This window comes from Lepisma saccharinum, chromosome 7 (assembly GCF_977018435.1).
Source record: "Lepisma saccharinum chromosome 7, izLepSacc3.1, whole genome shotgun sequence".
Classification (NCBI taxonomy): domain Eukaryota; kingdom Metazoa; phylum Arthropoda; class Insecta; order Zygentoma; family Lepismatidae; genus Lepisma; species Lepisma saccharinum.
In genome coordinates, this window is record NC_139235.1 from 91,608,351 (window position 1) to 91,622,062 (window position 13,712).

Consider the following 13,712-nt stretch of genomic DNA (forward strand, 5'->3'; position numbering starts at 1 on the left):
GCGTCTGAGCAGCGTCGTAACGCATCCATTTCTGAATTTCCGTCAACTCATGCGGAACCCATCGTGATGCAATTTTGTGCATGCCCAGGCGTTCCTTCAGGATGCGAAGCACAGTCGTATGCGCTAATCCGGTTTCGTGGGCGAGCTCAAGAATCGTCATGCTTCGATCACTGTCCACTAACGCGGCAACAGCTTGCACTTCTTCTTCAGAGACGCTAGGACGACCTGCCCGATGCATGTCTGCCACAGTTTGCCGACCTTCGTTGAAGGCTTTTACCCACCGTGCCACTGTTAAGGCAATGCCGATTCCCCGCACGCCTCTTGAAGCCCTTGATGACACTGTCGTGCTGTACGACCTCTGGCACATTCAATCTTGATCCAACTACGTTTTTCCTGTTTGGAAAACATAGTGACCTTCACGTTAGACCGCTCGCTCACAAGTGACTGTGTTTCCCTCGTTTGTGCGCCTGCCTGTGACGTGGGACGGGCTAGTCCATTTGCTCGGAGATAAGGTAGGTATGTCAACAACGTGTGCTATCAGCGCCACTACTACATTCCATTGTATAGTGTCTCCACAGCAGTGTTGCCACTATTTAAGTTCCAACCCTTGTATATTCCATAATTTACTGGGAAAACAAAGGACTTTTTCAATCTTTGTTTGCTAATAGTAACAATTGATATATTGTTTTGTAATTCATTACGCCTCATGTGGTCTTGTGAGTTGGCATTGATAGTTTGTGCAATTGTTATTGATTTCAAAATTATTAGCCTATTGCAAAGTTACTTTACCCTGCACGTACTTGTTTTGTGTTGATCCTGCTTAATGCTCAAAGAGGAAATTCCTAACTGGTGGACGCTTGCTTGCATTTTGAGATAGGTGTGGTATGTGTTTGTATGATTCAACATGGAGACAGTGAAGCAAGTGGGGCGGGGAGATGCTTATGCAAATTATTCTAGCTGGGAGGATGATTTACACAAATTTAATTAACTGGGGAGGGGAGATAGTATCCACTTGCATCCCGCCTCCTTCACTTCGAACACTGACTCTGATCAAGAATACATGTGACCATGAGTGAAACTAGCAAATGCCAGATTAATTTTTTGTGGGTCGAAAGCGAGGTTTTGAGACCACAATAAGTTTTGTGATTGGGGGAGGCCTTGATTCATTGAAAGCTACATACGAGGGTTGGGGCAAAAGTCATTGCAACTATTTTTTTTCTTGCAGATAACAGCCCGGTTGGGAAATGCGACATATACAGATGAAAGGACAAGGGGGAAACTACATGTGGGGACAGTTAAAACACGCGAACATTTTGCCTCACATATTTATTACGATACTGTACAGGACAATACTGGTTTGATCGTGCAAGACAAATACATACCTGTTCTACAGTTGACAGAACAGAACTGGGGCTAAAGGCCCTCAAAGTAGTCACCTGCCATGTGCACCACACGCTGCCAACGATGTGGGAGACTCTGAATACCATCTGTGTCACCTTTGGCCGCACCATGTGTGAATTGGGTCATCTGTTGTTGCATAGCATTGGCAATGTCGTCTCGTGTCGCAAACCGCCTTCCACGTAGTGGATCCTTAACCTTGGGTATGAGATGAAAGTCACAGGGCGAAATGTCAGGAGAGTACGGCGGGTGGTCCAATTCTTCCCATCCCCAGCAGTGCAGTTGCCGCCGTACACACTCTGCTTCATGTGGTCTAGCGTTGTCGTGCAGGATGATTGCACTGTCCAGAAGGTCCGGGCGTTTGTCCCGAACGCCACGTCGTACCTGTCGCACGAGGAAGTTTTTGTAGTACTCTGCTGTCACTGTTCTGCCATGTGGAACGAAGTGGCACACAATGACACCCCTGACGTCATATGCGATGATCACCATCAATTTCACGGTGGAAGGATTCTGACGGAACTTCTTCGGCCTTGGTGATCCGGCATGTCGCCATTCCGCGGACCGACGTTTGAGTTCTGGTTCGTATGCCCTGGCCCAAAATTCATCGATGGCGATTATTCGTGACAGGAAGTGGTCGCCGTCCTGTTGCAAGCGTGCTAGGTGGTCGGAGCATGTTGCATATCACATCCACCGTTGAATTTCCGTCAGTGCATGTGGTACCCACCGCGATGCGATTTTGCGCAGTTGCAGCTCTGTCCGCAATATCCTGTGGATGGTGCGTTTCTCGTAGCCACTTGCCCTCTCTAACTCCAGTAGCGTCCATCGTCTGTCTTCCTCCAGGAGCTGCTCGATGACGGCACGTGCCACGTCGGTCCGCACACTGACAGGTCGTCCCGAGCGTTGCTGATCACTGGTTGACACACGTCCTTGATGAAACTTTCGTACCCACCATGCTACTGTTCGGTATGGGAGAGCATTATCCCCAACGGCGTCCACCAATTCACTGTGACAATCTCTCGCATTCAACCCTCGGCGAACGGCTAGTTTGATGTACGAGCGCTGCTCAACACGGGTTACGTCCATCTCGCACGACGCTCGCCACACAACTGATTTCAGAGCGCTCTCTGTGCTACTTCCTGCAATCGCAGAGCCATCTGTTGTTGTGCATACACACTATGCATGCATGGCTTCCACGCGACACATAGCACTTTGTGCTGCGCTCACATATCTGCAAGAAAAAAAACAGTTGCAATGACTTTTGCCCCAACCCTCGTATCTAGACACGATTAGCATTCATGGATAAAATCAGTGTTTCTTTTTTTTCCTGCAGTGTCAATCCCAATTGTACACTACAATGGCACCTTCTTATTTTATTTTAATGCAAGAACAGAGAGAGAGAGACCTACTCACTCACTCACTCTATGAGACTGACTACATGGATATAATACAATTTTTGTTCCTGAAACAAGAGATTAAATGTTCAATTTTTTCCTAATTCTATATTCATCTAATAAAAGGCTGAAAATGCACAAGGTTCAAAAACCTTTCATTCTAAATTCAAATTAGTGAGAATCAATCAGATTTATTGTTTAAAAAAAAAGTATCTCAAACACAAAAATAAGGTTTGTTTCATAACAATGTGATAATCTTCAAGTTTTGTTTTCATGCGCAAGACTTTTGTAAACACTGTCATTGTGGTGCTGGTGTAATGTTAAAGAATGGCGACTTTCGCAGATCCCCAGATCTTACACCCATAGACTTCTGCATTTGGAGCTGTGAAAGAGCCTATGTGACACCTATGCCACAAAATGTGCAACAGCTAAAGGAAGGAATAAGAAACGCCCTTACTTTGGTGGACGAAGAGTTCTTGGGAAAAGTGTTGCAAGAACTAGAATTTGGATGGGATGTGTGTCGCGTAACTGGTGGAAGCCACATTTGCAGACATTCATAGAAACTTGAAGTATTACTGATTGGTACACAGGAATTCGAAAGAAACGCCCCCCCTTACAAGGCGACGACGATACCACTGCGCCATCCAAGCCTGTATTGCTTCGTAGAAGACGAAACCTTCACGTAAACTTCTTCATTCGTGAGTTACATTTGGTTTACAGACTCACATTACGGGACACTCTTTTCCTGTATTGCATGTGTTCTGGAGCATTTATTTTTCCTTCTACGGAGAAAATTCTGTTATTATTTTACATCTTATTTTTCGCAGCTTCTCTATCATTTATTGGCTAATCGCAACAATGAGGATGAATGATGACTCGATGAAATTGATAAGAGGACAGTCATAAAGAAACCACGGGGGCTAGATTCATATTATTATTATTATTATTACTATTATTATCTTTCTTTTTTTTACTTTACTTTTGGCTAATCGCAACGATGAGGATTAGTGTATGATAAAATGCATGAAGGAACACTCATAAACAATCATACCCAGGCCGGGACTCCAACCCAGGAATTTCGGCAGCGAGATCAAAAGCCGACGGCTTACCATGCCCGGGCACAGCGGCAGCCAATTATTATTAGTGATATTGTCTTAAGTAGTGTATTTTTCCACCATATTCTTTCATACAATCATGAAACGGATGAAAATTAAAATGTTAAAATACCTGCCTACGTTTTTTTTTAAGCTTGCACGAAGCCAAATTGTGTTAATACGAAACAGAACCAAGTTAACATATCTTGACAGTGGAAAGTGTTAATACAAAATCAGTTGCCTGATTGCTTTTCCATTTGTTGTATGGGAAGAATTGTCTGAAATGTGTGTGTAGTGGCAGGCAAAGGAGAATACAAAGATCGAATAGAGAGGCAACACTGTCACTGTTCTGCACAACGCGTCTCGTCAAGTGGGCGGAGCACTGTGGGTGCGAGCGAGCTGCTGTTGCTTCTGCAAAAAGAACACTCACAGACAACTGAATGACGCTCCGCTTAAAATCTTGTCAATTGAGAAAGGATTTGTTGAGGAAGGGAATTGAAATATAAACGCCAGAATTTGGTCTAAGCCTATAATGGTTACTCGCAATAATAGCTGATCAATTTTTACATGTGGAATTCCGTAATGAAAGAGGCAACAGGCCGCACTCCACACCTTTAGCCTTGTAACACTAATAAATCATCTCATTATATGCGTTCGGTTATGCTGATAGTCATGTTTAATATATTACCTTCAAACATAAACAATATCATGGACTCACTCAGAGGCAGAATTCAATTTTACGCTTTACTTTCCATTTTCGTATTCTCAATTGAACTCGCACTATTTTTTCCAGAAGTTGAGCCCTTCTCCCACCTTAAAAATTCTTGGGTGAGAGACTACAAACTATACTAAAACTGAATTACAGACAATACTTTACGACTCAAAGTGACGTGACCTAGAACGTAGTGAAAAATCACTGGTGCAAAATTCAACGTAATGATGATAAAATGAAGGTAGGAAAATGGATGTGCTAGAAAGTTTTACATACACACACACACACACATATAGTTAGTTCCGTGTAGAAGACATTTCTTCACATTTTTCTCACCTTGGCTTCCTTCAATTCACGAAACTGTAAAGCCATGAACTCGTTAACCCCCTATAATCAGGTTCGATTCCTGGTGGAGACACAACTGCCTAGTGGTTCGGATCTCACTTTCAACTGTAGGTCCCACTTCGGGTAGCCTTTCTGAGCATGAAATGGAATTAAAACACGGTAACCCATCACAACACACGCGCAGAGGGCATTGAACGTCATAACTGACAATTATTACATACATCGAACTTTCAGCGAAGCTGGAATAAGGTCTATTTGCCATGCCAAATAGTGTGAATTTTCAGTCTCGTGGTGCCTTCTATACGAAGTGCACGCAAGTTATCTAAAAAAATTCAAATGTGAGGGTGAGTCGAGCTATGTTTCATTCAATAAGATCTTCACTTCAAACATATTTTGCTCTATAGTTGTCGATTTCGAATGGGCATCTAAGACTGGTTGCTTACCGCACCGGATTTGAAGCAAAATCAAGGACTGTCATAGTTCCAATCACACTACAGACATAGCAAAAATTGTTCGCCTGAAGATGAGAGAAGAGGTGATCTCTTGAAATGTCTCGAAATATATAGATAGAATATATGGTCAATCAAATGGAAAAACAATGGATAATGTCCAATTAAGTAGAAACGCTGTTAGAACCGGTGTTCATTCACAGAGCAGATGGGTTATTTTAACAAAATCCTGTTTCCCTGCTGGCTGCTTCGGGGAAGGGGACTTTGTAAAGTTATCGTTTCTTGGCCAAGCGGTAGGCCTAATTGGTTGATTGACCACGGGTTCCTTCGTAGGTAAACACGGCAACAGAGGATCACTGCCATAAAGGTGGTTCCCGCGCCGGCTGAAAGAGCGACGGGAATTTAAAGAACCATTGTCACTAACTTCAGACAAACATCTAATAATTTCCTTAGGTTTTGAAGCTGATCCGAAGGGACAACAAATACCAAAAAAAAAACGACATGAATTAAATGATCCATTTGGTCCGTCCTTCTGTTGATGGATGGCAATTCATATTAACAATAATAATCGTAAGCTTATCATTAAAGAGTCAACAATCAAAGCTAATACGCATCTATAGATCAGAAATTACTAGAGTGTTAAAGTTGTTTTTGTATCTTTTCTTATTTTAAGTCGCTCTTCTGCCACTTTCGGCTAATGAGGATGAGTGACGATTAGATTAAATTGACACCATGATACCAATACTGAAGCCGTGGCTCGAACCCGGAAATTTCGTGATATCGTAAGTGGACCACTTAACGCGTTTGGCCACCAAAGAGAACCGCTCTGCGGCCAAGCGCGGTTAGTGGTTGACTAACGATACAGACACCAAATGTTCCGGGTTCGAGTCCCGCCCGGATCTTTGTCAATTTCTTAATCGTCAGAAATCCCTTCACAATCTAAGATACCACTTTATCAAAACTTCATTCCCCTCCCCTCCACCTCAAATTTAATACTCAATCTTCCCAACAAAATTTCCATGCCAATTTTAGACTTCCTGTTGATATTGCTCCCTCCAAAAAAAACAATCTAAGACGTAATAGTAATACACAAGAGTTGGGATTCCCTGCGCCCCAAAATAATTATCAATCCCGCTACCTTAAAATCGCACTAACTTCATTAATCGCCCACCACAATTTCCCTACCAATCTAAGGCCTAATATGTAAGAGTTGGATATCCCCCCCCCCACCAATATTACTTATTACCCGTAACAATTCCCCTGACAATCTACAAATGACTATTTGTATAACAGCAATGGCTAATTGATGACGTAATTCAACTTGTGCCCTGTTTACTCAGTCAAATTTCCATCACAGTCTGCGCCATAATGCCCATCCCCTTGGGCACCCCTGATTTAGAACTGTGAAAACGTGATAGGTGTAATGTAACTAACAGTGAAGTGTTAGGAATGGGTGCATGTGTGCTGCGCATTTGAATTTCATGTGAATCAAATCTGTCAATAATGTGAATATTAATATTATAGAATATAATATAATGGTTCAGGTGTGCGAAAAAATAACCATGAGCACCAAGGTATCAATAAGAAAGAATTGGAAAGATAAGTTGCATATGGAGATGTGTGTAATTATTAGTTTTGTTCTGGGATGTAGCAAAGAACATCGGTTAAACAGTGTGGAGTTTCAATACTGTGTCCACCCGCCGTTGGATTCAAGCACATCATCTAGTTGACGAGGCAAGGATTCCACGAGCAGATGTTTGGTCTTCTCCCTAAACTCTCCCAAACATCAAACACGAGAGCCAGTAGAGCTTCCATTGTTCTCAGTTGTCTAGGTTCCCACTCTCACCATCAGCGCCCAAATGTTTTCAATTGGGAGACTTCGCTGGCCAATCTACTCTTGAAAGCAGATTCGCCGCACAAGACACATGCGGACTACCTTCTCTCTCGGAAATTCCGAAGTGAAAGGCATGTTGAAATGATATCGTAAAGGAACATTCGGACCGATGGGACATGCTGCACGTGGCACATGCCTCTTGAAAACACCTTATCATTGGTGCATGTAGAGTTTCACACCCATTCCAGTGCAGAAAGTTTCATTTCATTGGGCCCGACCCTGTGGCCGCGTGGTTAGCACATCGCGCTGTGACGCCAAGGGTCCCGGGTTCGAATCCCGGTCGGGCTTGGTTGTTTGTGAATGTCCATTCATCGATTTCATCATTTCATCACTCATCCCCATCTTCGCAAATTAGCCAAGAGGCACAAAACGCGAAGTAAAATAAACTAAATCAATCAATCAATCATTTCATTGGTTCCGTTGCAAGTGACATGCTCAAGGCATAGATACGAGTAAAACTGCTGCAGGATCTCGAACGAAGCACCCACCGGGGCTCGAATTAAAGCCAAAGCGTGGTGGCAAAAGGCAACCGTGAAGTTACTGCATCTGAGATTTACGTCAAGCAGGGCCTGCGTGGTGTGTGCAAAGAAACTCATGTTTGCTTTAGGAAATAAGGATACTATTGAATCAATGCAATATAAAAGAGTATATACCGTAAAATATACATTATTATTGACTCATGCATTTCCTGAAAAAAATGCATTGTTTTCTCTCACATTTCTGCCCGCGATGAATATAAATGTATAATCCATTAAATTAAGCAGGTGCATGCAGATTTAAAAATATTGATAAGATGATTCAATTGAATTGAATTGAATTGTTGTTTCTTAAGTCCACTTGTGCACAGAAAGGCTAATTGGGACTGGACCTACAGTTTATAGTGGGTTCCGAACTACTATGTGCCTCCACCGGGTATCGAACCCGGCACCCCTTGATTAAAATGTGACGACTCTACGACTGCGCCATCGGGGAGGCCCTAGTCCTCTTACTGAGATAATTCGTTCGGAGCAATAGAAATGCCCTATCAAAACAATTGGGGAATATTATTTTCAATGTGGATAGTCTTCGGAAAATATGTTTATAATACCAGTTTACCTAAATAGTGGGGACGTGGGGAGAGAGATAGGGACGGAGTTGGAAGAGACAGAGGAAAAGCACACAATTTTCTGTTCGGTGCGAACCTTTGGGATTGCTTTTTCCTAGCGCACCAAAAACACAATACGTATAACCCAAATCTTCAATAGCGAAATTGTGAGTCAATCACTCAACTGGAATAAAAAGTACGGATTTAAATCTAGGAGGCCAGAAGATAGTTATTGCGCTACCATGTGCCAATACAAAAAAAAATCCACTTTGCCCGCGAGAATTGTCATGCCTGAGTGACATGTAGTTTACGTTAGTTGTGAGAGTTGCTTCAATTCCATTGCCTGCCATGAATAATGATAGCGCTGAAAGCATAAAATAAGGAAATGTGCATGTTTGGCGAGCTATGAGAAAAGTAGATCCTTGTGCTTTCTTTTCGAATTTTACTCATTTTATGTCAACTTTTACATATAGCCAATGGCGACAGATGATGGATGATGCTTCAGGGAAATTGATGAAGATTGAAAAAAACAACGAAAAAAAAAACTCATAATTATCAGAGGCTAGGGCCCAAGAACCCTGGCTACGCAACATGTTATGATAATTAAGTATGTCACGGATTGCTGCTAAATCCTTCCCTAGATATTTGTAATGAATGAACCCCCGCCCCCGCTACGAGAAAAAGAAATACTATAGGATGTGAAACATTCTCAATGTAATTACATTGCTTTACATCGCTCTGCTGTATTCCAAATGTAGTAAGAGATTCTGCAATAAGTTGGATCCCCCCCCCCCCCCCAAGGTATAAGTGTATTTGAGCGCAAGGGGCTACCTATTTCATCATTTATAAGGAGTCAACTTCGTCGTTACACTAGCACCAGGCACAAATGCATCACTTTCTATTTCGGTTACTTTACATCACTCTTCTACCTCTTGAGTTAATCGCGATAATACGGATGAATTATCAATTTATAAAATTGTGACGGGACAAACTCAGTGATACATTCATGCCTGACCAGAGTTCGAATCTGGAACATATGACCTCGCTTCGCTAAAAAGGCTGGCAGAAATGTATCGGAAAAGTGTAGGAGCACCAAGAACCGGTTTCACCCAGCACAGACGATGAAATCATTTACAGCGACTTGCTGTGGCAGTGATGCTCGCCACCCCCTCCCCTCGCTCGCAGGTAGCCTTCTCAGCATCCCACCTGCTGATGGAAGAGTACGGTCAAAGGCTGCACCTACTTTTCATTTAAAGCATATCCCGTCTGGATGGTTTCTGGCACCATTTGCACTTTCAAAACCCTTATTGCAAGAAAAAGCTGGCATCAATTTTACACCACCATACAATAAGATTTACACGGGAAACATTTCCTAACATATTTTCTTGATTCGGACTAAGGGCAAATTAAAAATAGTCAAAGGAATTATACACAAGAGAATTAAATTACTGAAAATATGGAAAAGCGCCTTTAAAGGGTTGTTCCAAGCACACGTAAATTTTAAAGAAAATTTTAGTTTTCAATTTATGCACAGATACATTAATGGAAACGGAACTTATGATCTAGAGTGGTGGGCCACCAGTGAGAATTGTATCTAGGACCGCTTGATTACAAGGCGACTTTAGGCTATCGGAAGGGGCTTTTTTTCTGAAATAGATAACAGAATTAGTCATAATGCTAAATCTTCGTCTGTAGGACTCTCTCATGAGAGATATCATGTATCCGAGTGATAACGAAATCCGTGATACCTCCTTTCTTCACATATTAGTTCGGAAGTGGTAATAGAATAATAAAAAACTCAAGCATAAATGTTAATAACACTTGTTATTATTACCAGAGACATTCTCAAAATAAACTTGCTGTCCGTTGAAATCAAATCAAGAGGAAAGCAAGATCTCTACCCTGTCGCGTGAATCTGTGGCTAGATTCAAGAGTTGGAAACACTACGCTCCTCGCGAGCTGCCCTTTCTGGCGAAACTAGATGATATAAAATTATGGGTTGCATAACCGTAAAGGGGGGGGGGGCGTTTCCTTAGATTTCGAGTGTACATAACAAATAACATTGTTGTAACTGTATAGTTTAGTCGAAATAATTATTCAAGTTGTTTACTCTATTATGATACACCCTGTGTACTACTATATGTTGTCATGTCCTAATGTATCATACTAAATATGTATCCATGATTTTCTCATTACCATAGGTGATTGTACAGCAGATGGGAGTGTTGAGTGTCGAGGATGTGAAAGTGTAAGGAATAGAAACAATATTACGTCAAATATCAAAGGCCCTGGAGGGTTAACATTGTCTTTGCAACAAATGTTAGAGGTATGTTTTCTAAATAATTTTTGTGTATGTAATTTCGGTAGTGACAGTGGTCAGTATTGGAAATTAGTTCAGATTTTCTGGAGCCCTGATATCAGATATAGAATGCACTGTAAAAAGTTGATTGGAGAAATGACGGTGTAAAATCATTAATTTTTGCTTCCATCCAACTACCGTAAAAAAATGACCATGGCTATTTTTAAATATAAATGGCCATTTCATTATTACTGTAATTTTAATGATTCTCTTTTTATAAACATGTTTATGGTGCATTGAACTGCAATTTTTAATTATCTACGTATATTTCTGCATAATAAGATATTCAAATTTAAATAAACGGTCATGCCCTACAGGCAGACTGTTAAATTTTAATGGTAGCATGTTGTATATTTTACGTCAGCTTCTAACGGTGTGGAGTTTTCTAATGGAAAACTTATGTTCCCTTCAGTATGTGCTCATCTGCTGGCATGAAGAGTTTCCATATCCACAGAATGTCTAGTAGGGACATGGAAGAAACATCAGCTGCAATGTGCTGATGCAGTTTTCACATTGAGCCTTTGTAAAAGACAAAGTACGGTGGAACCCTGGTTTTACATTTTCCTGCATTAATCAAATTCTGTCTGCATTTGGCCGCACTGTAGGCATACCATTCTCCATAGCAGCACAAATGTTTTTTTGCAATCAATAAGTATTCATGATTTATCTGTTCTAGTCTTCAGTTTGAAAGAGTACAATCTTCTACATAGATGGTACTGATCTTTTCTAATCTAAGTGCTTTAATCATATGTATCCTTAGTCTTGGTTAAAGGTACTAATCCAGGTTTATTTTTAGTAAAAAGTTCATTATGTGTAGGTTTTTATAGCATCCGAGTGGTTTCTTTGCAGGAGTCATATTCATCAGACGATGACGAGGGAAGCTTCATTCCAGTCGAAGAGGTTCGTGCATTTAAAGCCCAGATGAGGCACTTGACGGAAAAGCGGCAGGAGCTAAGAAAGACACTGAGGCAGCGCTTTGCTCAATTGTGCGTGAACGCCCCTGCCTCTTGTCCAGTACTGAGGCAGGAACACTAGTCACGGTGTTCGGTCACCTGAGGAGATGAGGAACAGAGCTGTTGCGGGATTATTGATGTGGAGAGGCGAATATGATGTATTGATTTGAAAAAGACATAAATAGTAATATTGTAAAAGAAGTAAATACATTAGAACGTGAAGTAAAGGACTGTTGGAAGATGTGAAATTGCTTGTGTAAGCAGATTGGTGCTTTAGATAAGTGGGTTTGTTTGCCCTTCCGTTGATTTGGTGAGTCTTTCTCCGGTTACGGTGATGCTATGAAAGTTTTTTAATGCAAAGGAAAGGTGTGTGGTTAAAATATTACCCTGTTAAAGATACCTTGTTGCCCCTGCTGGATCCGTACATTCCCGGGAGTTCTGTAGTTTTGTTTGTGATTTTCTCCCCACTTTGGTTTAATTGCCGTTGCTCTTTGATGTTTGTTCTGTGCCTTTATGTGCTGTATTGTTTTATCAAAGTTTGACTTTGTAGTTTCCAACCTGTCCATTGCTTCTTCTTGTCGGAAATATTGCACTGGTGTCCGTCGTGGCCAGCCACAGAAAAGCACATCTACATTAAGACGTAAAGTTTTGGCAATGTGATAAATTATTCTTAATATTTGAGAAATTTGTGGTAATCTGTCAAGAATTAACCACATTATATAGACAAGGAAAGCAGGGGTGGCGGTTTTAAACTATTTAAACTTTGGATAAAAAGGCAGACATGATTACTGTGCACTTTGTGGCATCAGAGAATGGCTATAGCATAAATTCCAGCAAAATATAAAATCAAGAAAAAAACAGTTGAGGACCAGTTTAACCCGCAGTATTTAGTTTTGTGATCATTGTTCATTTCCAAAAAAAAATTGTTTCTTCTCCTCCTCAGGTCATTTTGCAGTGGTGCAATTCCCTTGTATGAAAAATGTGTGTGCATGTGATTTTTTGGCAGTGACAATCCCCACTGTATAAAATCAAGAGATTACTGAAAGAACCGTTGTTAATTTGTTGCATTCCAGTTTCTAGTTATTGTTGGTATGGTATAGAAGGAAAGTAGAAAATTATAAAAATGGAAACATTTTCCTGTATTGAAAAAAAAACATTATCCTCCAAGGAAAGTTGCTTTCAAGTTGATTTCTGGAGTGCCTCATGCATTTATGGATGATTTTTTAAAAATAAAATTTTCCAGGTCTCCCTCCCCCTCCTCCCTAATTCCCCAGTTAGGTTCAAAATCTTTCCAAGTGTATCATGTAGGTTTTTTTGTTATTGTAAGGTAGTTGAAATAAAATGGTTGAAGTTTGCTGGAGAGGATTTTTTAAAGCTTGATTATTATTGGGGTAAACGTCATCTGAACAGAGAGGGATAAGTTTTCAAAATGCAGTTACAATGCAAAATCATACTTGTGAATCCAGATGAACAGAGTCATCCAATGTCACTAGTGTACTGGAAAACCCTTTGTTATGATGTGATATAGAACCTCTCTGGCTTTTTATGTGATTATGTCCTCAGTTATGTAAAATGTTTATTTTCAGTGGACTCAAACATAATTTAAAGAAAAAAACAGTTGTCTATATTTACTGTGAGTACTGAAAACAAATTGTTGTGTACTTGAAACAAGAAAAAAATTGCAATCCTGCCTGATTATGGTGAAGGGTTGAGGAATAAAGACTACTTGAATGTATTGTTAACTTTTATTAAGAAATGAGTACATCTCAAATGAAAGATTAATATGTGTAAATCAGATGTTGATAATTTCCATTGTTTTCTACAGTCCACTGTGGATTTTGGCCTCCTTCAAAATCCTCAACCAGCTTTCTCTCTCCAGTTCCTAACTCCTATCACTTCTAAGTCAATCAACAGAATATACGAGGGTCAATATTTATATTTTGAGCCTTGGCAACACTGATTGAAGTTAGGCGCGATTTGACGTTTGCACGGAATCGTCTGGCATTATTGACCATAATGTACTTCAAATGTTT

The 13,712-nt window shown here is 40.8% G+C and overlaps 1 protein-coding gene across 1 annotated transcript in view; it reads left to right on the forward strand.

The window, feature by feature from the left end:
- Positions 1 to 13,414, forward strand: part of LOC145990012 (gametogenetin-binding protein 2-like) — a 41,550-nt gene extending 28,136 nt beyond the window's left edge. The window contains exons 9-10 of the mRNA XM_083125605.1: positions 10,569 to 10,693; positions 11,576 to 13,414. Of these exons, the coding sequence (XP_082981731.1) occupies positions 10,569 to 10,693; positions 11,576 to 11,761 (311 nt within the window). The 3' untranslated portion in view covers positions 11,762 to 13,414. The remainder of the gene's footprint in view (positions 1 to 10,568; positions 10,694 to 11,575) is intronic.
- The last annotated feature ends 298 nt before the right edge of the window (positions 13,415 to 13,712 follow it).